We start from the raw sequence: 26,597 nt of genomic DNA, 5'->3' as shown, positions 1-26,597 counted from the left end.
GACTCGATCCAGGGACTCCAGGATCATGACCTGAGCCGAAGGCAGTCGCTTAACCAACTGAGCCACCCAGGCGCCCATGTACATGGATTTTTTATAGGACAGCGCTGTAAATGTATTTTCTCTTCCTTATGATTTTCTTAATCACACTTTGTTTTCTCTAGCTTACTTTATTGTAGGGATATGGTATATAATAAATATGACAGCCAAAAATATGTGTCAATTGACTGTTTATGTTCTTGGTAAGGCTTCCGGTCAACAGTAAGGCTATGAGTAGATACGTTTTGGGGGAATTAAGAGTTACATGTGGATTTTCGACAGCCGGGGGGTGGGCGCCCCTAACCCCTCTGTTGTTCAAGGATCAACTGGATTTGCCTGTGTTGCGGCCACATATTCATCATCAAAGACACCAGCTCTCCTACCAAACAAGCAAAATTTGCTACTTTCCTACCCTGTTGATAGTTTTTATTGCTTCTTCACAATATGTGCATTTAGATTTTTCTTAAAAAGATAAGCGTTGGAGTAAGGTAGCCAGTTTGCTGGACAAGTCTTGCACTTGGTGGTATCCTTGGGGAAAAGCTCTAGAAAGCAAGTCTGAAGACCACCACTGTGAGATGAAACTGTTTTCTCCAGCCACTTCCAAAACACATTTGTGCTTGTGGGGGACTCAGTCAATGGGGTCCCCAGGAGCAGCCCCAAAGGCTGGGGTGTGAGTGGGGCCCAAGAGCGCCTCCAGGATCAGCCACCGCAAAACCGAAGGCTCTCGTGAGGTTAACCTCTCTGAACTTCCATTTCTCCCTGGAAAATGTGGATCAGTGATGCCTGCCCTGACCACACTGCTCACTCTAGAATATTCTATAAGAGAAGCAGTGTGGGGGCCACTGGGATGTGCTTTGGGCCCCCAGTCCCCGGTACACTTTCAGTCCCGCCTCGCATGCGCTCAGTGACTTGGGCATGTCTCCTCTTCTGTAAGGCCATTCCAACTTGGCAGAGTGGCCATAGAGCTGAGGCCAGGCCAGGCCACCTTGACTCTCTCCCCTCCCGTTGCAGACACCTATCAATATTCCAATTCTCTCCATAGTTTGGTATGGCTTTTTCGGTTCTGAATTGATCTAAGGCCTTTGAGTATCTGTTAATAATTCCTTCTGGGGGCCCCTGGGTGGCTCAGTCAGTGAGGCATCTGCCTTTGGCTCAGGTCATGACCCCGGGGTGCTGGGATTGAGCCCCGCATGTCCCTCTCTCTCTGCCTGCCACTCTCCCTGCTTGTGCGCTCGCTCTCTCTGGCAAATAAATAAACAAAATCTTAAAAAAAAAAAAAAAAAAGAAATGCTTCCTTCTGGCCCAACTCCTCAACAGCCACCAACCTGCAATGCCACCTCCTCTCCCTGCGGTCTCCCCAAAAAGCAGGAGGACAGAAGCAGCCTCTGAGGCCCCTCCTGCACTCCTCCATCATTGGCCCTTCTCAGAGCTCTAACACCCACTTGGGTTGTGGTCCTTCCTGCGCTGTTCCCATGGTTCCACCTGATAAACTTGACTATAAACTGGCTTATTCATCATGCCTCATCTAGAGCACCTAGCACCTGCCCAGGCGGAACCAGGCCTCCTGTGTTTGCTGAATGAGTAAGTTTATTACTCTCCATATAAAACAACCCACTTCCTTCTAACTGCTCTAAATTTATACTATGCAAATCTCAAAGGTTGTCCCTTTGTCTATTGTGAACATATCTGCTCTCATCTTCACCACACTCTTCTCGATTTTGTGCTGGAGCATTTTCCACTTCCGCTTTCCCTTGCTTGGCCCCAGAGCTCTGACCCCTCAGGCCCTGCCCCAGCCCCTCCTGGGCAGACACTTCTACCCTGGAGCCCTGTCTTCTGGAGGAGCTCCCCTCCCCCGCCCTGCCTATGAACACTTTAGAACTTCATGCTCACAAAACAGGACACAGACTCTAGTCCTCCAGTCCAGTGTTGATCCACAGCATTGTCTGGTCTTTGTGGCCTCTGTAGCACATGGAGAATAGAGAATTCTAGACTGTGCCTTATTTGCATCCACCCCCGAGCCCCAGGCCTGCAGGACAGCTACACCCAGAAACTCCATGGTCACCTCAAATGCAACAGGTCTCCCAGAAGGCCACCGTCAACCACTGGAAGGAGGCTCCTTCCCTCCCACTCACACAGGCTCTAGGACCGTGTATCCTGGGGCCCCCATAGCCCATCTTCAAGGGAAGTGGGGCTCCCAGCTGGAGCCATGCCAGGATGGCTCTCAGGGAACACAAGGGTCTACTCTGGCAGGGCAATCCACCCCTGCTCAGTCCACAGAGGTCCTCTGGGGTCTCCAAGCCAACACCTTGGTTGCCCAGGGGTGCTCCCTTACACGCCCCCTGACCTTGGGGGCATTCCTACAGGTCCGTTCCCCCGCACAACCCTGCCTGTGCTTTTCCTACCTTCTCGGGTTGGCATCCCTTCCCCCTACTATCTGCTTGTCCAAAACCTCATCAGTCCTCTGGGGAACTGGAATACCCAGAGGAGAGTGCTGATTAGAAGGAAAACTATAGATGCTACCAGAGTCTCTGACCTTTCATCTGAAACCCTCCCTGAAGACCCAGAATATAAGCAGGGGGTGGGGGGTGTTGCAGAGGGCTGAGGTCCTCCAGTTCAGGGATGGGCAGTACAAACCTTCTGTCAAAAGGGGACATCATGTTAATTATTTGCTGTGTGGCCCCAGGTATGTCACTCACCCTCTCTGAGCCTCAATCTCCTGTCTGCCTACACGTCCTTACACAATGTGAGCTACCTGCTGTGAAATGAGTTTGTGAAGAGCAGAGCCCTCTGTGGGTGGGAGGTGGTGGTGGGGCCCTCTGGGTACCATCAGACCATCTGGAGTCTTCTGGAATGGCCCTACTTGCCTGACCTCTCCATTCCTGATAGATGCTTTCTGACTCTGGCACGCTAACGGGCTCACCGGCCTCAGCATTACCTTTTTCACACGATACCGAGCGCCCTAGGAATAGGGGTCTCTGGTTGTACTGGTGGTTGTCTCTAACTCACAGCAAGGCACACGGAGGTAACAACCCTGCAGCTGTGGGGCCCTTCATCCTCCTCCTCATCACCACCCCCCTCCTTCTCCCCGGACAGCCTGACTGGAGAGAGGCCCAGAGTCTGCCCAGGGGGCAGGGACAGGCTGGACCCCTCCCAAGGCTGACCCCGCCCATAGCGTCCTCACGTCTGTGTTTGACCTTAAAGCTAATCTATCTAGAATTAATGCACTTTCTTCATGTCCCTAGACGTGCACAGTTCACACCCGCAGCCAGCCCCTCATCCTTTCCCACCAGCCACTCCCAGGCTGCGCTGCTGGGCTTCGAACATGTCAGGGCAGGGGAGAAGGAGGTACTCAAGGGCACGATGGTGGGCTGAGGTGGCACCTGAGGGCCTCTGTTCGTGACTGGGGTCTCAGAACTCCCTGCATGGGTAATCTCTCTGCCGCCCTGCAGGGCGCCAAAGACTCCCTTCCCCACCACCCCCTGCCCACTCACCACCCCTCCCCAACCACCCTACGGGGCCTTCAACTCAGGGGTCCCCCCCTTTCTACCTGGGGCCTTGGACTCACTCCCAGCACCCCTCACCCCAGCGACTCTCCTGCCCACCCCTTCCCTCCAGTTCTTCCTGGTCTCCAGGGTTGAGGGGGGGGATCAGAAAGTCGGGAAGCCACAGGAAATCAGCTTGTAACTGGTTGCTTCCCAGGGAAATGGCCATGACAGTTTCAATAAGGACCCCAGAGCCTGAGTCTCCCCCTCAGCCCTTCAGCTGTTTCTAACTAGAGGCACCCCTTGAGCTCTCCCCATGCAAGAAGCTGCTGGATACTCCGTCCTTCCCTCCCCAGCCAGGGCTGACAGCCTATACAGTGCCTTTGAGAGGTTTGGGAAGACCCGGCCTTCTGGGCAGATGCAGCCTGCAGGACGAAGGCAGGCAGAGGCCACCATCTAGGTGAAGAAAGAGTCCCTGCTCCCCCAGGGGAGAGGGCTGGAGAGGGGGAGCTGCGGGACACCAGCCCCTCTCAGCCCAGGGCCAGGGGCTTGGTGTAGGCCATCAGCTGCACAAGCACAGGCCACACCCCTTGCCCTGCTCCCACCCGTCTCCAGGGTGACCCCTTTAGCACCCCCAAAACAGAATGAGGTCAGAGCCCAGGTGTCCAGCTCTTTGGCAGCCCCCTCCCCTGCAAAGGGAGTGGGGGAAAAGAAGGAGGAGCCCTGCCTGAGGCTGGCACACATGGGACCCCCAGGGAGTGCCCGCCCCGATCCCACTCACCCTGAGTCACTGTAGCAGGTGCCCAGAGCCAGAGACCCAGGGTCAGGATCCAGACCACCAGCATCTCCAGATGGGGCCCTGGCTGCAGGGTCTCCCCTCATCAGGAGGGACCAAGAAATGAGAGCTCCCAGAGAAGGACCAGCTATATAAAGGACCCCAGAGACCTTTGCCTTGGGCTAGGGGTGCAGTAATGAGACTGGGTGGATGGTGTGTGGTGACCACAGGGAGTTGGCCAAACAGCAGCCTGTCAACCCTCCCCTCTAACTCCACGAAAGCTGACCGCCCACAGCCAGGGTCCCTACGGTGGAAGCCAGAGCCATGGGTGTGGCCAGGCAAGAGGGAGGGACAGGAGGCGGGAGATGTGAGCGTGGGTGGTGGTTAGCAAGGGGCGGGGGCCAAGAAATGCCAGGGAGAGAGTAACTATGGAGGGAGGGGGGACAGTCCTGGAGGGAGTAGCCAGCCACAGGCCAGGCTGACTGAGGGACCCTGCACCTCCACCCCTGAGAAGCCCCTCTTTCTTCCAGCCTTCCTTCCCCTCATCCACCTCAGGCTGGCCCCTGGCAAATTTCCAGTGCCTTCCCCCAGGCCTGCGACCACCAGCCCTTCTGGGTGGGAGTCCCATTCACACCTGAGGCTTTATGGTCCTAGCCTCCACCCCCAGCCACTGGCAGTCCCAGGGCAAAGGTCCCAGGGGCTTTTCCCAAACCCCCACCCAAAGAACCTCATTCAGTCTGCCCCAACCACCCTCAGCCCCCACAGTAGTGGGAACGGGAGGCCCAAGCCCAAGAGTGGCAGGCCCTGGCGTGAGCGTGTCTGCCACCCAGGCTTGTGGAGGCTCGAGGTCTTTGGGGAGGCCCAGCTTTACCCATCGGCGCGAATGGCAACTGACCCAGCCCGGGCCACCCACCCCCCTGACCCGGCCCCGAGCTCCCTATGTCAAGGGAGGAAGGGCAGAGATGACAAACCCAGCAGGCCCCCCACCCGCTGCTGATCCGGAAGCTCGCCTGCCACCATCCACTCCGTCACGAAATGGCCCCCAGTCTCTAGGAGAACAGGCATGGCCCTGAGGGCTTCCCTCAGACCCCTTCCTCCCTTGCTGGGAGAAGCTGGTGCTCCCAGGCCCTCGCACACATCCTCTGGATGCCCCTGTCCTCCAAGTGGAGGTGCTATAAGATGAGGAAGACACAGAGCAACTTCTTCTACAATAAATGCTATATTGTGCTCATGGGACAATGGAGGCTGGCAGACTTTCTTCCCCAAAGGAGATGTTCCTGCGAAGAAGGCTGGGGACTTCTGGCCTCTGAGGTTACTGCGGGGATGGGGGTGAGGCCAGAGAGGAAAGGGACGCAGTGGGGAAGTGCTGGGAGGGTGAGGTAGTAGGGGAAGGGGGAGAGAGGGCAATGAAGACAAAGGGCTGAGGGAGCTTCTCCACCTCAGGGCCCTGCTTCTGCTCTTCCTTGAGGCCCCAGAAAACCGGGATCCTGGGCCTTTGGAATCGAGAAGAAGGAATGGAGCCTCAGAATGGGGGACCAGGGCCTGAGAAGCACCAGCTGGGGGGCCTGAGAGGCAGAGGACATCCATACCTGGCTGGGAATGGGGTGTGGAGGGAGGAGGGAGGATTTAAGACTGGGGCCCTGGGATGGGGGGGTGCTAAGGATTTAGGGCTGAGATTATAAGGGTGAGGGAGGCGACAAACTGGGGGAGACTTGGGGCTGGGCGCTGGGCTGGGAGCGATTTAAGAAGCGGGTTCCTAGGGGGAGATCTAAGGGTGGGACCAGGGGTGCAGCAAGGAGTTACATAAGGAGCAGGTAGGAGGATGTTCACAGGTGCAGGTGGGGAACTGGTGTAGGGATGCTCACAGGAGAATAGAGACTGAGGTCCGAGACCCCCAAAGGATGTGGGGATGGGGATCTGCGAGAGACCACGTAAGCACGAGGGCAGACACAGGAAGGTGCATTGGGACAGAGATGTGACAGAGCGCGTCTGGTTTTCACAGTAACCGCACAGGGTATCAGGACAAGGATGCCCTACTCATCTTAACAGGGTTCAGAGAAGTGACTGACTTGGCCAAGGTCCCACAGTGCAAGAGCCTGGATTTGAACTGGGCTCCAGGTGAGCTTCACCCAAGTCAGGAGAAGGATGAGGGTCAGGGAGATGGTCTGAGTTTGCTCAAGGAAACCAGGAGACAGAGTTGCCCAAGTCCTTGGGCCATCCCTTGGAATGGATGTGGTTCAGACGGTTTCTTCTCACTGTCTGGGGCAGGGTAGAGGGGGAGGTGCCGGGCTCGCAGCAAGGATGAGGCCAACCTCAGGTCTCTGGATATGCACCTGCCACAGAATATGTACCAAAGAAGGGGTGAGAACAGGGAACCACCCTGCTCAGGCTGGCTGGAAGGTCACTGCCTTCTGGTCCTAGCCCAGCCCCCTGCCCTGGTGGGTGGAGGGAGGGCGTCTGGACCTGGATCTGGGAGAGTTCCTTACCATCCCCCCTTTGTCCCCCTCACCCTCACATTGGTGTCCACAGTCTCCAAGGCCACCTGGAAGTGTTCTTCCTTGACTAGAGAGAGAAAAGAGGAGGGGAGGAAAGAACAGGAGGAAAGAGAGGTGAGAAGGGGCAGGAAAGGTGGGGAAGGCAAGGTCTGGCAGGGGGGCTCCTGTGCCCCCGGACCTGCCCTGCAGGGATGGCCCTGGCAGGACCTTCGCCTTCCTCTGGAGGTGCCCAGGGAAGCGGTGACTCGAGCTTCGCAACACGAGGTACATGTCCGCCCTGGGCAAGGGAGGACGTTGGGTCCTTCCCAGGCCGCAGTGGTGCCCAGGAAAGCCCCCATCCCCCTTCCCCAGGAGGCGGGACTCACCTGTTTGGTCGTCCTCCAAGCCCAAGTTTGAAAAAGTCCCCACAGTGTCCTCATCCCAGATCTCAAACCATTTCCTGTCGTCATCCCAGGACCTGGGTCGGGGCAACGCGCCGCCACGTCAGAGCAGGGCCGCCCCAGCTGGGACCCCTTGGCCGCCCTCACCCCCACTCCCAGCGCGCTCACCGGCCTCCACCTTGGCCACCTCGCCGGGAGCAGGAGCGCGCGACGAAGAGGCTCAGGGACGCCAGCAGCCCCAGCAGCAGCAGAGCCCCGACCCCCGCCAGGCCCCCGACCAGCGCCCTCCAGGCGACGGCCACCTGGCAGCGCGGGCCCGAGAACCAGTGCGTGTCCGTGGAGAAGCAGCTGGAGCAGGGGGGTCACAGGTCACAGACCCTCACCACCTTCCCCGCCGGGTCCACTCGTGCACACGGACCCCTCGGGTGCCGGCAGGTGGGCGGGGCTCCACCGTGGGCCGAGGGGCCGGGGCCGGGGCGGGGCCGGGGTGAGCGGCCAGCTGGTAGGCCTGGCGGGCTGTGGGCGGGGCTCCCGCGTGTGTGCTGAGTCTCACCGGCAAGCGGGACCGCTCCTCTCCACAAGGCACTGGCCCTGGTGACAGTCGATGGCGCCGTCCACGCCCAAAGTGCATTTGGTGACGCAGCGGAGCCGGTTCTCCTCCACCAAGGGGAAGTAGAAATCCTCATAGCCTTTGGCAGTGGCGCGGCGACAGATGGCTGGGAGTGGGTAAGGGGTTGCAGAAAGACAGGGACCTCATCCGCTCTACTCAGGGGCCTGGTTATAATGGCTCCAAAAATAGATGGGGGAAACTACATTTCCGAGGGTGGGGTGTCCTGGAGTAGACCCTAGGATTCGATGAGGGGAGGGCAGATCCCCAGGACCTTCACCCTCTCCTCACCTTCTCTGCTAGTCCTCAGGTGGAAGCTACTAACAAGGGCCAGGAAGGGCAGCCCTGCCCGGGGTCACATCACTTGCCTCCATGAAAGGTCTCCTCCGCCTCCCCAGGGAGTTTCAATGGGCAAATGTTCCTGGTGGGAGGGTCATGGCCTCCTGGGGCCACTCAGCCTTTTGCCCACCCTTACCTTCCAGAGTTAGCTCCTTCCTGGTGTTATTGTTCACCTTGATGGAGTCAGGCTTAAAATACAGGGCTGGGGGGACACAGGCACAGGTGGAATTGGGGGAGGTTAAGGGCTCAGGGACAGATAAGCAGAGCAGGGAAGCCCAGGGAGGGGCAAAGAGGGCTCTGTCCCTATGGGGGAGATGTGGAGGGGCCACAAGGGAATGCTCCTCTTGCCTCCCTCATTTCCCTCCGAATAAGCAAGGGTCCTCAGCCATCCTGAAAATTTGGAGAACTGTCAAGGGGTCTTCCCCAGTACCCAGGTTCTGGCAGGCCCTTCCTTAGCCCCATTCTTGACCCAGTTGGCTGTAAACCTACCCCTTCCTCTCCCAATCTGCTGGAAGGACCCCAGGGCTGGCACCTGAGCCCAGAGGCTCCTATCAAAGCTGGTAGCTCTGGCCCTGACCCCTCCCTGCAGCTTTGGCTCACTCTGGTTATTCTGGCAGCTGTCCCCGTTATGGCTGACATTCTGGAGCTCCTCCTTCAGGACTGACTTCATCTTCTCATACTCGTTCTCCAGCTGGGGGCTAAAGGGCAACTCCAGCAGGACTAGATAGTCCACCACAATGCTGCCACTCCTGAGGGGGTCGAGAGGGTCGGGGGTCTTACAGGGTGCTCAGGCCTAGGGCACATAAGTCTTTAGGAGGGCACCTCCAGGACCAACCACAAGTGCACTGGTATTGGGAGGAAGGCAGAAGCAATGAGTTGGGATTCCAGGAACATTATTTGCAGGAGCCACCAGCATCCCTGATTTAATCAGCCCAGAAGGCAGGACAAGGAATGATTAACATTCTCTTGCCTTGCATCAAGCCGTTACCAAACCAGGCCCTCTTGAGCTCTCTACCTCACTCATGCTGACCCACTCAGTAGGCCAGGTGCCAGCCAGAGAAAAACCAGCTACTGTCCAGACACCAGGCTTCCCACAGTTCTTCATGCGCCACCTCCCTGCATGTCCCATGTAATCTCCTTCCTTCCAAATCATGCTTTAAAAGGAGGGGTGGCATCTCTCCTATAGAGAAATGACCACAGAAAATGATTGAAAAAAAAATCCCCCATGAAGTGATTGGCTCCCCCATCTCCTTCCTTCACCTCTCTCTTTCTAAAATCTGATGATTCCAAAAGGAAAAGATGGCTTCTCCAGCTTTTCTTTGTGCCCCTTGCCCCCACCCAATGCTGCCTCCACAGCCCCATAAGGGTCTCCTACCTCAATGACAGGATCTCCACATCTTTGAACCCCTGCACATTTTGGTAAATCTTCTGCATCTGAAATGCCAAGATCCTTGGGCTCACACCTGAAACTTGTGACCTGCGTGTACCCAGGCGCCCAAGCTCAGCTTCAGGGAAGCACCCTTGAGTTCCCTCCCTTTCCCCATCACCTGATCCCGGAAGGTGTCACTGAAATCCTTGTAGGCCGTGGAAGTGCTGTCATTGAGGTCCGGGAAGAACTCCTGGTCAACAGACACCTCCATGCCCACTTCGGCATCCACAGTGTCTGCGCACAGCATACCCTGCTCTGGTCACTTCACCATCCACTCCCGTCTGACACCACCACCACCACCGCGACCCGGAGGTTCCTCCCATTGCCCCTCTCTGCGTTCCCTGAGGAATGACTGAACAGTAGCAAGAAGGAAGATGGGATTTTTCCCCCCACAACCGGAAGATCGGATTTCTAGGATTTGTTGTGCTGAGATGTGGGAAAGATTGGAGGTAAGGAGGCATAGCAGTCAGGCCTGTGGTCTCTCCCTTGTCTGGCCCAGTGTCAGGCAGAATAATGGCTCCCCAAGATGCCTGTGTCTTCATCCGCAGACCCTCCGGATATGTTATGCTACATGGCATGGGGGAATCAGGATTGCAGATAGAATTTAAATCGCTAATCAGATGACTAAAATGGGAAAATTAACATGGATTACTGGGTGGGCTCAACATAATCGTAAGAGTCCTTAGCCTGTAGAAAAGAGAGACAGAAGAGGTCAAAATCGGTCACAAGATGTGACTACAGAAGAAAGGCGCAGAGATCTAATGTTGCCAGCTTCAAAGATGGAGAGAGGGAGCCTTGAGACAAGGAATGTGAGAGGCTTCAGAACCTAAAAAGAACAAAGAAATGGATTCTCCCCTAAAGCCTCCAGAAAGGAACACAGGCCCGCCGACACCTTAATGTTAGCCCAGTTAGCCCCACGTCAGACTCCTATCTACAGAATTGTAAGACAATACATTTGCATTGTTTCAGCTGCTAAGTTTATGATAATTTGTTACAGCAGCATTTAGAAGCTAATACAGCTCCTAGCAGCCCAGACTGGGAAGGAGACCACAGGAAGGAGTGTGATCCCAACCACCTCCTGGAGGTGAGGGTGGAAAGGAGGCATGACACGGGGTAGAGGAAAGCATGGGAGAGAAGGCAGGGATGGAGGAATTAGGCAAAATGACATGAGTGCTGACAGGCGAATCACAGGACTGGACCCAGGCAGAGTCAGTGGCATCTCCCAGGAGAAAGTGCAAAAGGCAGGGCTCTGGCAACTCACCCAGATCCACCTGTCCCACCACAAACTCGCAACGGGAGCCATAGAAGGTACTAGGGCAGTAGCACATGAGGCCATCCCATTTACCCCCATTCTGGCACCTGATCTCCTGGAGCTCACAGTGGTCCCCAGAGAACCCCAAGGGGCAGTGGCAGAGGCCCTGCGTCCAGGTGCCACCATTGTCACAGGTGCCTGGACAGCACAAGAAAAAAAGGAAGTTCAGGATAGGGCTTGCCCTTGGTGACAGAGAAATTTATCAGAGGAGAGAGAAGAGGGAACAGGGAAGCAGGAGGTCCAACCTGGCGTGGTGGTCAACCTAGACTGTGTGGTCATCTGAGTAGTGGTCGAAGTGGTCCTGGGTGACTTAAGGGTGGTAGTACTCTGAGGGGTAATCGCCGGTGTTTCTGGAGTCTTGGTAGTGGTTGGGGTGGAGTGAGTCGACTTGATTGAAGTCACCATGGCAGTTGGAAAGCTACTGCTTGGTTTCGTCGTCAGTGGGAGGGTGGTGAATCCAGGCATATGTGGGATGGTTATAGAATTGGTGTTCATCCAGTTTCCACTGGTGGGTCTTGGAGCGCTTGTCAAAACTGTGTAACTGGGGACAGTCCCAGTGCTGATAGAACTAGAACTAGGAGCATCTGTTATGCTGTTGGTAGGAGGAGTTTCCAGAACAGTAGAAGCGTCCGTACGCATAGGAAACACAGTTGTCATACTGGTGGAACTAGGAGAGGTGGCCATCTCAGTAGTAGAAGTAAACACTGACATTGGGATGGTGGCCATAGAAGTAACTTCACTACTTGGACCCATTTCCATACATGAAGTAGTGGGAGAGGCAGGTGCTATTGTAACTGATATAGATTCTGGACATGGGGTGGTAGAAGAAATAAAACAGGTGGTGGTTGTTTCAGTAGCAAAGGTCTTTAGAGAAGATGTGACTGGAGACGTTCTTATAGTTTCAGATGAAAAAGGAGTAGTGAAAGTAGTAGCAGAAGAGCCTGTATTTTCCATTCTAGAGAGAGGTGAGGATGTAGAAAGAGAGGCAGTGGTGGTGGTGAGCATTGAAGTTACACTGGTGGATGATAGAGAAGAGGACATTATTGTTGTGGATATTGAAGAAGAGATAATAGTACCAAAAGAAGTAGTTATTGCATTTGTAGATGTACTCAGACTAGGGAATGATAATGTTGGAGAAACACAAGAAGTACTGGGTGGTACTGTGGGGGTGGGTGTTGTTACCAACATTGTAGTAACAGTCATGGCTGTTTCTGGGGTAGAGGGAGTGGGCGAAGTGGCTGTGATCGGGGTAGAGCTTGAAGTGTTGGTGGGAGTGGTGATGTCAGTTGTGGCCACTGTGACTATAGGGGTGGATGCAGCCCTGGTACTAAGGAGTGTAGTAATCAAGGTGGATGAAGGGGTAGTGTTTGTGGTCGATTCTGTGGTTGGGGCAGGTGGAGAAGACAGATGCATACTCATGGCTGATGTCAAGGTATTGGTGGTCACTGGAGTAGAGGAGGTAAATGTCAGAGAATCAACTGTATTCGTGGGAGTGACTGATGATGTGGTTGCAAGAGGAGAAGTAATCTCTGTGGTGAGAGACTGCGTCCAAACACCCCCAGTGGGAGTTAGTGTGGTTTTCCAGGTGGATGGGGCATGAGAGGGGGTGACAGTCATCTTGCGTGTATATGCAGTAAGTGTAGTAGAGGAGGGTAGCCCAGTGGTCGGGGATGTTGTGTGTGTGTCACTGGTAGTGGGTGCTGGGGTGGATTCAGCATTTATGTGCCACGTATCTGTGCCTGTTGCATATGAGGTGGTACTCTCTGTCTGTGTGGTCCCAGTACTGCTGGTAGACATGGGAGAGGAGCCTGCAGATGCAACTGGAGTGTCTGTAGCAAAGGTAGGAGGTAGAGTGCTGTGCGTACTTGTGGGCATGGTTGCCATAGTAGGCATCGTGGTAGAGGTTGTGATGACACTGGATGATATGTCTGTATTCTGGACAGTGGGGCTAGATGGGATGATGTATGTGGGTGTTGCCACTATGCTGGAAGCAGTGATTGTGGAGGTGAGGTCAGTAATGGTAGTCAGTGAACCAGTGGTAGCCCTGGCTGTAGGGGTGACGGTTGTCCGTGTTGAGTGAGGCATGCCTGTACTAACAGAGGATGAGTTTATGGCGGTGGTTATCCTCGGGGTACCAGTGGTAGAGGGAGTTGGGGTTATCGCTGATGTGGTTGTGCTTCCTTTAGAGTAGATGTTTGAAGAAGTGACACCTGGGGTACTGTGTGGTATTGCAGGAGTGGGCGTTGTTACCACAATCGTGGTAGTGGTTTCTGGAGGGGAGGAAGTGGGCAAAGAGGCTGTGTTCAAGGTGGCCATGGTTGAAATGTTGGTGGGAGTGGTGATTTCAGTTGTGGCCACGGTGCCAGTACTAGTAGGAGATATAGGGGGGGATGTGACATGGGTTGTAGGGAGTGTAGTAATCAAGGTGGATATAGGGGTAACATTTGTGGTCCAGCTGGAGACTGATTCTGTGGATGGAGCAGGTGGAGAAAACAGATGCATACTCATGGCTGATGTCAAGGTATTGGTGTTCAGTGGAATAGAAGAGGCTGATGCTGGAGAATTGACTGTATTCCTGGGCGTAATTAAGGATGCAGTTGAGGGAGGAGAAGTAATCTCTGTCATGAGAGACACTGTGGAAATGTCTTTTGTAGGAATAAGTGTAGTTTTCCAGGTGGTCATCTTGCCTGTGTGCGTAGCGGCTACAGTGGGAGAGTGTGGTTCTGTGGTTGTGAATGTTGTATAAATATTGGTGGTAGTGGGTTCCAGGGTGGGTTCAGAGGTGGCGGATGTGGTGGAAACCATTGTGTTTTTTGGAGTGATTGATGGTGTGATTGGAGAAATCGAAGTAATTCCTGTTGTGAGAGTTTCTTTAGGGGTGTCACTCCCCAGAACGAGTTTTGTCTCCATAGAACTCATTGTTTTCAAAGTAATTGGTGTAGTGAGTGCAGCAGTCGTTTCAGTAGAAGCAGATATACTTTGCGTTGTAAGTGTTGTTAATATATTTACTGTTGTGGGATCATGAGTGGTGGCAGTTGCTGTTCTGAATGTACTGGCGGTGTTCGGAAATGAAGCTGTGGTTGTAATCAAGGTGCTACTGGTGATGGGTGAAGAGTTGTTATCAGTTACGATTGCTGAGATGTTCGTGGCAGTTAGAGAAGTAGAAGTGATGATTGGGGTAAGAGACCTGGGTGTATGAATGCTTGCTGTGGTCTGGCTAGCCCTTTTTGTGGTACCAGTAGTAGAGGATATCGGAGTATGGGAGGTTGTGTGTGGGGTTGAGACAGAGGAAGAGAGTAGGGCCATGGTTGTGGGAGCTGTCCCCAGAGTGGTGGTGGTAGTGGGAGGAGAGGTTATGGCTGAGGTGAGTCTCTCGGTGGTGGTCAGGGTCATGCAGGTGGTGGGGTAAGTGGTAGTGATTATAAGGCTCGTGGGATTGATGCACTTTGTGGTGCTCGTGTAGACAATGAGGGTGGGTGGAGTGGTTTCCACCTTGATGACAAGCTTGGACATTGGGATTGTTGAGGTGTTGGACTTGACTGTAGTTTTGAGCAATGCCTCAGAAATAGGTTTAAAGTGAGGGGAGGTGGTGGGAGTGGTAAGTCTGTGGTCCCTACTGTTGGGAGCTGGAGGGGCCCTGCTGGGGATGCCGAGTGGCCACTGTGCTGCACCTGTGGAACGTGGGGAGTTGCTGAGACCAGTGTGAGCTGCTTCTGTTCTGGGAAAAAGCTCAGTAGAGGTGGATGCAGCCATGGGGAACGTGCCTACATTGAGGATAGAAGAGAGGGCTTCATTTGCAGATGGCGTTGACACCATAAACCCCACGGAGCTTAGTCACTACCCCATTTTCCAGATAGTATCACAGAAGGTAGGAAGTTCCATTGCTTATCCCTCCGTCAGAGGCAGTTTGGGGCTAGGGCCTTTCAGGTTCTGAAGGGGACGCCCTCAGTCCTTTGGCCCCTCTTCTGAGTGGGGACCTTCCAGCCCTAGGGACGGCTGTGCTGAGCATGCATGTTCTGCTGAGGGTCCTCCCACCTCACCCCTTTCTCCACACATACATGTTTCCCTTACTCTGCTCCCTCCTCTTTCCCACCTGCTGCCCAAAGTCCCCGCCCTTTGGCTCTCCTCTGCCCTTCTCCCTATGACGCACTGCTGTCTGGGCTGACTCTCCTCTTCCAAGACAACCCCGCCAAGTCTGGGCTTGGGGGGGGGAACACATCATGGACACTGGAGCCATTGGGTCAGAGAGGGGAAAATTGCATAGAGAACAGCAAAGGGAAAACCAGAGTTTGAGGCTCAGACTCTATTGAGTTTGAGGGACAGGGAGAGAGGACCACACTGACAGGCTGAGGAACAGGACAGAAAAGGAAACTTCCAGAAAGTGATAAGTCAGAAGGTAGGCATGGCTTCGGCTGCCTTCGGCTCAGGTCATGATCCCTGCATCAGGCTCCCTGCTCAACAGAGAGCCTGCTTCTCTCTCTCTCCCTCTGCGACTCCCCCTGCTTGTGGGCTCTCTCTCAAATAAATAAATAAATAAAATCTTTAAAAAAAAAAAAAAAAGGTAGGCATGAGTTCCAAAGACCTTAAGGTTTAGCAGTGAGTGTCAATAAAAACAGACGTATTTTCTATCACCCACTCTATTTTGGCCACTGGGTTAATTAGTTTACAAACATGAACCCCTAACTCTACAGATATCATCAACCCCACTTAAGAGTGAGGGTCAGAGGGGCGCCTGGGTGGCTCAGATGGTTAAGCATCTGCCTTCGGCTCAGGTCATGATCCCAGAGTCCTGGGATCAAGCCCCACATCGGGCTCCTGGCTCAGCGGGGAGCCTGCTTCTCCCTCTGCCTTTCTCCCTGCTCATGCTCTCTCTCTCTGTATCTCTGTGTCTCAAATGAATAAATAAAAACTTAAAAAAAAAAAAAAAGAGTGAGGGTCAGAGATCTCATAATGCTGGGGTGAGTGGCAGAGAGACTCTTGCAGCCACAGCATTTGCGAGCAGGAAGTGCCCAGACCTCCTGCCCACTCAGCATTAGCCTCCTCCTCACCTTGGACCGAGAACATCTTTGTTCTGAGAGCTGGGATTTCATTTCTCAGCCTAGCTGGGTATGTCAGGGAGGTGGGAGGGGGGATTATGAAGATTCCTGGGTTAGAGCCCTTAGAGCCAGGAGGTGGCCCTAGAGGGAAGTGAGAGGGTGGTCCATGGGCCTCTAGGTTGGGAAGGTGTAGGATTGAGGGTCAGGAACAGACACCAAGAGACAGAGGGAAGGGAAATACAGAGGAATTATGGGATTCCTAAGGGACAGGAAAGAGAAAGCCCTGGACCACACGCCGGGTAGTATACACCCACCCTTTGGGAGCAATCAGGATCTCCCCAGCCCAGCCCTGCCAATGACAACTGTGCCCAGAAACATGGGCTGGGTGGGGGCAGGGAGAGAGAGAGGCAGAGCTGGAGGAGGGGACTGGGACCAAAGGCAGAGATGCCCCAGAGAGAGGAGAGAACCCCAGGGGAAGAGGTGGAGCTGTCATGGAGAGAGCACCCCTGGAAGTTAAGGAAGAGTCCAGAGTGGACAGAGCACCGGGGCTGGTGAGGGGAGGGACAGAAGAGAAGTGAGGGCTCAGAAAACCAAATCAAAGGGAAGAGCACTTCTCTGGAAAGAGGTTATGCCCGCTCTCCCAATGCAAGCACCCACCCTTGCAACCTGCTTGGTCCTGGGTGGAGAGCAGCACCAGCTGGACCCAGCTTCCTTTCTCCTCGATGCCTCCCGCACCCAAAGCTCTGAGGAATCTCTCCTCAGTCTCCATTTAGGCCTCAGAGCCACGTCCCCACACACCCCTGCCCCAAAACATCAGCCCTTTTCCCACCTGCCCCCTCACCTCTGGCCCCCGTGGAGGCCCTGAGCACCCAGAGGAAGACGAGGAGCCTGAGCAGCTGCATGGGCCTGGTGAGGCAGGTAGAGCAGGTGCCAGCACTGGGGGCGGCTACAGGAGATGGCCACTATGTACACAGCAGCACCCAGCGGGGACTGAAAGGTGTGGCTATCTGCCCTGCTAGACGTGGGGGCTAAGCATAGGCTCCCCGTTGCACCGCCTACCTTAATCCTCTTCCCCCCTTCTCCAGGTATCTGACTTCATTGCTGTTGGAAGGACACCAAGAAGGTAGGACTAGCCCAGGAGGTGTCAAACAGGGAGTGCTGCTGGTGGCCCACTCAGAGGAGTTCCTAGAACCCTGCCTTTCCCCTCCCCTGCCCCCCACCAAGAACCAGCAAAACTGGATGGAGAATACACTTGGTCAAGACCTTGGACTCTGGAGTCTGGGGTTGACTCTCACAGCCTCTCCTTAGTTTCAGTCCCAGCTTCAGGACAGGGAGGGGAAAACTTGTTCTCCTCACTCACTCTCCCCCTTGCTCTTCCCTCTCTCCATCCTGCCCTTAGCATGACTTGGGCTGAGACCCCATAACCAAAGCCATGGGAGTAATGCGGCATTCAATCAGAAGTCATTTTAATATCTGAGGATCTGGGCCAGGCCCCAGAAAAGAAGATACAGATGGCCAGTGGAAATGATCAAACAAAAGGATGTTTTGACACAGCAGATTAGCAACTGTTAGGAAGTTTGAGTCCCCTCAGTGTTGGGAAAGGTGTGAAGAACACACACTCTTACCCAGCTGGTGGGAGTGTAAGTGTGTTGGGCTGCTCTGAAAAGCCCATTTGGTGACATCTATTAAAATTTTAAATGCATGCTCAAGGACCCAGTAATTCGACCACTGCGTCTCCGTGTTCAAGAAGCACTTCACAAAGGTATTCACAAGGATGTTTATTGCCATCCAGTTTATTGTGATTCCAACAGAAATGGGAAACAACCCAAATCTCCCTCAATAGGAATCTAGAATGACTATGGAATCATCACACTATAGACTACCATGCTTGAATCAAAAAGAAGAGTACCATAATGGAAAGACTCTCAGAATGGCTTGTTCAGTGAAACCAAGAGACGCAGTTTTTTAAAACACACACATATGTATTTCCTATGAATACACAGACACACAGGTAAATGCATTCAAAATTTGAAAGAAAAAAAAAAGCTCACCTACCCCAATAACAAGGGTAAGATTAATTCAGAGAAGCGAGAAGGATCTAGGGTTCAGAATGATAGTCAGGGAACATTAACTCTATCTGTAGTTTCTACTTTTTACTTTGACAAAGATTTGTCTCCTTGACCAAACTCTGACAAGCCTCCCCTGAGCCCTGTTCCCAATTAATCTTCAACCCTGGCCTATAAAGGCTTGAACAATCACTAACACAGTTCTAAGAGCTCAAGGCCACATCCCTAGGCTGACCCCAACCTCCCTTAAAGTGCCTGCCTGAGAAAACTCAAGGCTTCCAAAAGAATTTACTATTCATCCCAGCAAACACCCGAATATAAGGCCTCTGTCTCCCAGCACCTGGGGAAGGGTAGGAGCCTAACTTTAATAAGCACCAGTTAGCAAACCCAGATGGGTCTCACACGGACCACATCCCCTACACTTCCTGTAACTATTCACTCCCCTAGTCCCCTGAGCCCCACTCCCTCCCACCCCCCTCCCTCACTCTCCCTTGACCTCTGTGCAAACCAGAGTTCAGTTCCTGCTGGACTCTTTCCTATTGTAACAGTATGTTACTGATTAAAATCTGTCCTTAACACTTTAACTAGGGTCTGGCTTTGTTTATCCTTGACAACTTGAAGATGATGTTATGCTTTTGAAGGTAATGTAAAAGAATTTAGAAGAGGATTCTGGGAGCACCTGGGTGGCTCATTTGGTTAAGTGTCCAACTCGATTTCAGCTCTGGTCATGATGTTGTGGTCATAGGATCAAGTTCCATACTGGTTCCCTACTCAGTGGGGTTCCGCATCTGGTTCCCTACTCAGTGGGGAGTCTGCTTGAGATTCTCTGCCTCTCCCTCCCACTTGTGTGCACTCTCTCTCTCTCTCAAACAAATAAATCTTTTAGGAGGAGGAAGAGAAGAAGAAGAGGAAGAAGAAGGAAGAGGAGGAGGAAAAGTGGAGGAGGAGGAAGAGGAAGATTTTGGAGAGATGGTGGAGCAGGAACCAGGAATCCATCTCCCCACCTAGACGACAATTGCAATTGCACTAGGAAAATCTGTCTGACGTAACATACTTTGGTCGCTGATTATAGCTTCTGATCAGAAAGGTTCAGACAAAGAGGCAGCCATTCTTACAAGCCCTTCCCCCTCCATTTGAAATGAATTCCAGGGGATTTAAAAGACTGACCTCCTTTTTCCTCCCCTTCAGTTTTTGCTTTTTCCCCCTTTGGGAGTTGCACATTAAAGACTAGGACATCCAAAAACAACTGTATATGTGGAAAAAATTAGAAAGTGACCAAGCATGCTCAGGCAAAGAATCAGAACAAACCTCAGAAGACCTTAGTTATACCTTATGCCCATCTTCAGCACAGAGACACCCTACAATAACCAACAAAAACAATAAGCAAAAACTCTGGGGAAGGAGGAGAATCTGAGTTCCAGAGTTACAACACTATTAGACTTAAATGTTCTGTGTCCAATAAAAAAAAAATCACCAAGCATACAAAGAAACAGGAAAGTATGGTCCATTCAAAGAAAAAAGAATCAAATAGAAACTATACCTGAAGAAGACCTAATAGAAGATATACTAGGCAAAGACTTTAAAATAACTGTCTTGAGGATGTTCAAAGAACTAAAGGAAGATACAGAGAGAGTAAAAAAAATGATGCATGAACAAAATGGAAAAATCAATAAAGAGACAGAATCTAAAAAGAAATCAAAAAGAAAGAGCTGTAAAGCACAACTGAAGTGAAAAATTCATTAGAGGGATTCAAAGGCATATTTGAGCAGGCAGAAGAAAGAATCAACAAACTTGAAGATAGGACCATGGATTATTAAATCGGTGAAATGGGAAGAAAAAAGATTGAAGAAAAGTGGATGGAGCCTAATGAACCTGTGGGACATCATCAAATGGAACAACATATGCATTCTGGGAGTCCCAGAAGGATAAGAGAGAGAAAGGGGCAGAGAGATATCTGAAAAATTACTGGCTGAAAACTTTTCGAATTTGATGAAAGACATAAATATAACCACCCAAGAAGCTCAGTAAACCTTAAGTAGGATGAACTCAAAGATACCCAAACTAATACACATTATAATTTAACCTTCAAAAGACAGAGAATCTTTTTTTTTAAGATTTTATTTTATTTTATTTTGACAGAGAGAGACACAGTGAGAGAGGGAATACAAGCAGGGGGAGTGGGAGAGAGAGAAGCAGGCTCTCTGCAGAGCAGGGAGCCCGATGTGGGGCTCGATCCCAAGACCCTGGGATCATGACCTGAGCTGAAGGCAGACACTTAACAACTGAGCCACCCAGGCACCCCGACAAAGAGAGAATCTTGAAAGCAGCAAGAGGGAAGCAAATTGTCAAGTACAAGAGATCCTCAGTAAGTTTATCAGCAGATTTCTCATCAGAAATTTTGGAGGCCAGGGGGTGCCTGGGTGGCTCAGTCATTAAGCATCTGCCTTCGGCTTGGGTCATGATCTCAGGGTCCTGGGATTGAGCCCCACATCGGGCTCCCTGCTTGGCAGGAAGCCTGTTTCTCCCTCTCCCACTCCCCCTGCTTGTGTTCCCTTTCTCACTGTGTCTCTCTCTGTCAAATAAATAAATAAAATCTTTAAATAAATAAATAAATAAATAAACAAATAAATAATTTTAAAAAAAGAAAGAAAGAAACTTTGGAGGCCGGAAGACAATGGGCTGGTATATTCAAGGTGCTAAAAGAAAAAACCTGTCAGCTAAGAATCCTATATCCAGTAAACCAGTCCTTCAAAAGTGCCAATCAAGACATTCTCAGATAAACAAAAGCTGAGGGAGTTCATGACCACTGACTTGTCCTTCAAGGAATGCTCAAAGGAGTACTCCAAAGTGAAGTTAAAGGACACTAAACATTAATTCAAATCTGTATGGAGTGATAAAGATCTCAATAAAGGTAAAAAATTGGGCAATTATAAAAGCTACCAATTTTGTAACAGTGGTTTGTAACTAACACTTTTCCACATGATTTAAGAGACTAATATATTTAGGGGCACCTGGGTGGTTCAGTCAGTTAAGCATCTGCCTTCAGCTCAGGTCATGATCCCAGGGTCCTGGGATTGAGCTGCACGTCGGGCTCCCCACTCGGCAGGGAGTCTGCTTCTCCCGCTCCCTCTACCTCTTCCCCCTGTTTGTGCTCTCTCTCTTTCACTCTGTCTCACTCTCTCTCTCTCTCGAATAAATGAAATTTTTTAAAAAGAGAGACTAATATATTTAAATTAGAAAAAACAATTATTAGTGTAAGAGCTAATATTAGTGTAACTTTCGTTTAAAACTCCAAAACCTGTTTTCTACATAATTTAAGAAACTATTGCATTTAAAAGAATTATTAGTTTGTGTTTTGGGGCACACAATGTATAAAGATGTAATTTTGTGATATCAACAACTGAAAGGGGTGGTAACATAGCTATAAAGGAACAGAGTTTTGTGTGTTATTGTAGTTAAGCTGGTATAAATGCAAATTAGAGTGTTATAACCTTAGGACATTAAATGCAATCCCTGTGGTAACCACAAGTTACAGACTATACACAAGCTATAGAAAATATACAAAAGGAAATGAGAAACGAATTTAAATATTTCACTACAGAAAAAAACCCCACTAAACATAAGAAAGTAATGCAGAAAATGAAGGATCAAAAAAAGCTATAAGGCATATAGAAAACAAAGAGCAAAATGACAATAGTCCCTTCTTATCAGTAATTACTTTAGATGTAAATGGATTAAACTCTCCAATCAAGAGACAGAGATTAGCAGAATGGATAAAAACTCATGGTCCAACTATATATGTCTGCAAGAAACTTGAACTACAAAGAGGCAAACAGGTTGAAAGTGGTTGCCAAAGGCTTGGGGAGGAAATGGAGAACTGTTATTGAGTGACCACAGAATTTCAATTTTACAAGATGAAAAGAGTTACAGAGATGGATGGTGGTGATGGTTGCCCAGTAATGTGAACATACACATAGGGTAATGCAGGCTGCTGCCCAGGAAAGTGGAGTCTACCATGGAAGCCCCATTCAGTCAAGAAATGGATGTCACATATGAATTCAGACCAGGTGACATCAGCACCAGCACAGGGTGACACAGTTATGTGGTGCTTCTGTTCCAGGTGAACTGAAGAGTGCAGGAGGCCCAGAAAGCTTGGAGGAGGCAGAGATAAGTGTGGGAAGGACTAGAGTCCAGGGGGGAATATTTGAAGGCAGAGGTCAAAGTGCCACTCATCACAATTGGGGGTTTCTCTTTATAGAAAAGAATAAAAATTATGAATATAAAATTAGATATAGCAATGCCTAAGGCCTTGGAGTTTTTGCAGAGGGGAACCCCATAAATCCTCCTCTTCCTGGGAGGCCCAAGACTCAGGAGGTCTCAGAGGGGTTGCAAAGTGGAAAGGCAGTTGGCAAACTCACCTATGCCAGACCCTCTGGGAGCTCCTCGAGGCTCTGTGCCTCTCACATCTCGTGAGTGAACACATTTTTATCCAGAGTCGCTGAAGGAATTGCGAACAAGAGGCATTGTGAATACTCACCAAGCAGTGCTGGCTAAGCACCAGACATGCACCTGGACTCACCGAAATTTAGGGGACACCTTATATTGCTCTGGCCTCAGAGGGTGTGTGCTCAAGCTGGGGAAGTGGGGAAGTGAGCAAAGGAATGAAAAGATAAATCAGCAAGATGAGGTGGCACCCAGAGCTGACAGCAGCCCCACAGAGGAAGCTCAGGAGAAGGAGTCCACAGGGAGCTGGGCCATTCTTGGGATCCTCCACTTTGATTTCGTAACACCTTTGACCAGTTGCACAATATTAAAGTGTTTGTTTTCAGAAAGGTTTGTTCTTGTTTTTCAGAAGAGTCTCGCTGGGACTGGAGCTATGTGGTCAAGCACCAGTGTTGGCCAAGATGCTGGAAACAAGGCACAAGATGCCAGTTACTGTGCCAAGGACACAGACGTGAATGGACCCCCGTTGCAAGGGGTCACCAGGCTCCTGGGGAGATGGATCTCAATCCAACATCAGGTTCCCTGATTCCTCCCCATCCACCCTTTCAATTTCTTCTCCCTCTCCTACACAAACTTCTTTCTATTCCAGCCAGTAGGCTTCTTTGTCTCAGGTTCTCCTACCTTCCGGCCTGTGCCTGAACTGTTTCCCACACTAGGACTGCCCTGTCTACCTCCCTTTCTCTTTCTCTCGGCCTGTGAAAATCCTACCCATTTTTTAGGGCTTTGCTTCTTTCTCTCCTCCACCAGGAAGCCATGTGTGATCAGGAAGCTGACCTCTCCCACTCTTTTGTTTGTTTGTTTTTAAAGATTTTATTTATTTAACAGAGAGAGACACAGCGAAAGAGGGAACACAAGCAGGGGGAGTGGGAGAGGGAGAAGCAGGCTTCCTGCCAAGCAGGGAGCCCGATGCGGGGCTCAATCCCAGGACCCTGGGATCATGACCTGAGCCTAAGGCAGACGCTCAACGACTGAGCCACCCAGGCGCCCCTGACCTCTCCCACTCTTGAAATGTAATGGTGCTTACTGCTGACATCTCTCCCGTGGCACTTAATTATCATTTAGTGGCAGGTATTAGTCATCTGAATGCCTGCCCAGAAGGGGGAGGGGAAGGTGACACCTTGTATACCCTGAGCTGGGGCAGTGGCCACTTTCCCCCCAGAGCTAGCAGAGCCCCACCTGACTAACAGAGGAGATGGTCAATCTAAAACTGCTGGGGGGAAACGCAAACCCAGGAAAATACAGGCTGGGACCGTCCTTCAAAAGCCAAGGTTTAAGGACAAAGTGTAAAGATAAGGCCAGGTGCAGGCCATTCCTTTTCTCCTCACGAGTGAGTCAAGCTTGCAGCAAAGGTTAAGACAAGTGTGCTCACCGTCCCCTCCACTGTGTCATAATCTGAATTGTGGTAGCAGTTATAATGGATGGTGTCAGGTGATAGGAGTCAGGGTGCTGACCAGAGTTGTCTCTGAAGTCATGATCGGTGGGGGAGAGGGCATCGATTTGCATGATGGCAGATGAAAAGCTGATACTTGGCTTTACAACAAGTGGGAGCCAGTGATGGTTGACGTATTAGTCAGGAGAGATCAGGCAATGCTGAGATAAACACTCCTAAAGACTCAGTGGCTGGCAACAGCAGACGTTTCTTTCTCACTCATGCTACTTGCCCATCCCAACATCTATGCTGTTCATTCAGGGACCCAGGCTGATGGAGCAGCCCCTATCTGGGACACTGCCAGGCTCCCAGCAGTGGGAAATGACAGATGGCAAAACCATGAGCTGCCTCCTAACGCCTCTTTCCAGACATGACGTCGCATACCTTCCACCCACATTCTGTTGGCTAAAGCAAATCGCAGGGTTGCCCTGAGTCTGACGGACAAGAATGTAAAATCCTTCCTCGGGGACAGGCACCACACATCTGATGCCAGGCCTGCTATCGGTGGCGCGGGGAGGTCTAATCCACCCCAGGGAAGGAAAGCAAACATATTGAACAATAACACAACCTACCACAGCTGGGATCCTGGCAGTAGCTATGGTTTATGCTAATCAAGACCCATCAGTGAGGCGCCTGGGTGGCTCAGTCAGTTAAGCATCCCACTCTTGATTTCGGCTCAGGTCGTGATCTCAGGGCCATGAGACTGAGCCCTGGGTTGGGCCCTGCACTGGGCGTGCAGCCTGCTTAAGATTCTCTCTCTCCCTCTCCCTAGGCCCCTCCCCCCACCTCTGTCCTTCTCTTAAAAAAAAATTTTTTTTTTAAAGAGCCATCAGTGGGGCGCCTGGGTGGCTCAGTTGGTTAAGCGACTGCCTTCGGCTCAGGTCATGATCCTGGAGTCCCGGGATCGAGTCCCGCATCGGGCACCCTGCTTGGCAGGGAGTCTGCTTCTCCCTCTGACCCTCCCCCCTCTCATGCTCTGTCTCTCATTCTCTCTCTCTCTCAAATAAATAAATAAAATCTTTAAAAAAAAAAAAAAAAAGAGCCATCAGTGACATTGGCAGACAGGATCAAACCCCTGGCGGGTCTTTCCCTTTCTTTTTTTTTTTTTTTGGTAAGATGTTATTTATTCTAGAGAGAGAGAACCAGCACAAGAGAGTGAGAGAGAGAGTACGAGTAGGGGGAGGGTAAGAGGGAGAGGGAGAAGTAGGCTCCTGCTGAGTGGAGAGGAAAGTCCTATAATAGAGAAACTAAACACTGCAGTTATGTTTGAAAAGTGGGGAGAGGGAGGGTCCTCCCAGAACTGAGGAGATTTGACAAAACGCTCATGGAAGCACAGGAAGCGAATACTATCAATGGGAAGGAATTACTTTCAATACTGGGTCCTGTGCCAACACAGGAAATGGTGTGAGAAGCAGAGATGGTAGCACCTGATGCCGTTTCTGGACACTTCGTAGAAGAGATAAGACAGCAATGGAAAGAATTTTAGTACTGGTGGGAACTCGTAGAACATTGATCTTTCACATCTTAAAGTGGGGTAATATTAAAGTGGGGTAATATTAAAGTGGGGTAATATTAAAGTGGGGTAATAAAAAAAATCAATTCACAGAAGACTATATACAGTTTGACTCCAAAAGGCTAATCTAAACAATATTTTGATTAGGATTCCACACACGTAGAGCAATGCTCTGAAGAAAATAAAAGTAATCATTAATATAAAATTCAGGAGAGTTATCGTGGAGGAAAGAGGTGTATGCAATCAGTGAGAATCATCTAGGGAGTTCTTAAAGGATGTGATGTTCAATTTCCTAGGCTGGATAGTGGGTACATGCATGTTCTTTTATTATTGCTCTTTAATTGTGTGTGTGTTTTCCACACATTCATATGAATAATATATTACTCAATCAAAAATAACTTAGGGATAGATAGTAACATAACACATTCAAAATAATCAAATAATCAAGCTATTATTACTGAAAGCAAAAACAAGACAGAGATGCTCACTATTGCCATTATTATCCCAACATTGTTTAGAGAGTTTTAGCTAATGTAATGAGACAAAAAATAAAATAAAAAGAAATACTGGGCATAAACAATAAAAAAAGCTAAATGACCCAATCTTGGCTAATGAAATTGTTATGTAATTTCAAAATCCAAAAATGCTAGTGGAGGGGGGGGGGATACTATATTAATGAGAGACCTCGGGGCACCTGGCTGACTCAGTCAGTAAAGTGTGTGACTCTTGGTCTTGGAGTTGTGAGTTTGAGCCCCACATTGAGCACAGAGATTACTTCAAAAGAAAATCTTTAAAAAAGATGAGAGACCTTGGGGCGTCTGGGTGGCTCAGTCGTTAAGCATCTGCCTTCGGCTCAGGTCATGATCCCAGGGTCCTGGGATCGAGCTCCGCGTCGGGCTCCCTGCTTGGTGGGGAGCCTGCTTCTCCCTCTCCCACTCCCCCTGCATTCTCTCTGTCAAGTAAATAAAATAAAATCTTAAAAAAAAAAAAAAAGATAAGGGACCTTGATAAGGTTTCTGATTATAATACAAAATAAATAATTTTCTCCATTCTATAAATAATCAGCTAGACATGGAAATTGGAAGACATGTTTCCATTCACAATAGAAACTCAAAACGGAAAACTATTTAGGAACAGATTTAATAATGAAGAACTCATGTAAGATTTTATTCAAAGGTATAAGGCAAGATCTAAA

The 26,597-nt window shown here is 50.7% G+C and overlaps 1 protein-coding gene across 1 annotated transcript in view; it reads right to left on the bottom strand.

The window, feature by feature from the left end:
* The window catches only part of LOC116648600 (mucin-3B-like), a 50,584-nt gene that overhangs the window by 9,123 nt on the left and 14,864 nt on the right, over positions 1–26,597 (bottom strand). The window contains exons 4-18 of the mRNA XM_032430673.1: positions 14,092–14,172; positions 13,106–13,223; positions 12,616–12,803; positions 12,184–12,300; positions 11,089–11,969; positions 10,805–10,993; positions 9,662–9,777; positions 9,490–9,548; positions 8,715–8,863; positions 8,251–8,316; positions 7,722–7,884; positions 7,337–7,516; positions 7,154–7,245; positions 6,803–6,855; positions 6,606–6,626 (exon numbers count right to left, since the gene is read on the bottom strand). Coding sequence (XP_032286564.1) covers positions 6,606–6,626; positions 6,803–6,855; positions 7,154–7,245; positions 7,337–7,516; positions 7,722–7,884; positions 8,251–8,316; positions 8,715–8,863; positions 9,490–9,548; positions 9,662–9,777; positions 10,805–10,993; positions 11,089–11,969; positions 12,184–12,300; positions 12,616–12,803; positions 13,106–13,223; positions 14,092–14,172 — 2,473 coding nt within the window. The remainder of the gene's footprint in view (positions 1–6,605; positions 6,627–6,802; positions 6,856–7,153; positions 7,246–7,336; positions 7,517–7,721; positions 7,885–8,250; positions 8,317–8,714; positions 8,864–9,489; positions 9,549–9,661; positions 9,778–10,804; positions 10,994–11,088; positions 11,970–12,183; positions 12,301–12,615; positions 12,804–13,105; positions 13,224–14,091; positions 14,173–26,597) is intronic.

This window comes from Phoca vitulina, unplaced genomic scaffold (genome assembly GCF_004348235.1).
Source record: "Phoca vitulina isolate PV1807 unplaced genomic scaffold, GSC_HSeal_1.0 scaffold45, whole genome shotgun sequence".
Taxonomy (NCBI): domain Eukaryota; kingdom Metazoa; phylum Chordata; class Mammalia; order Carnivora; family Phocidae; genus Phoca; species Phoca vitulina.
The sequence above is the reverse complement of the archived record's forward strand: the minus strand, read 5'-3'. Positions and strand labels throughout refer to the sequence as shown.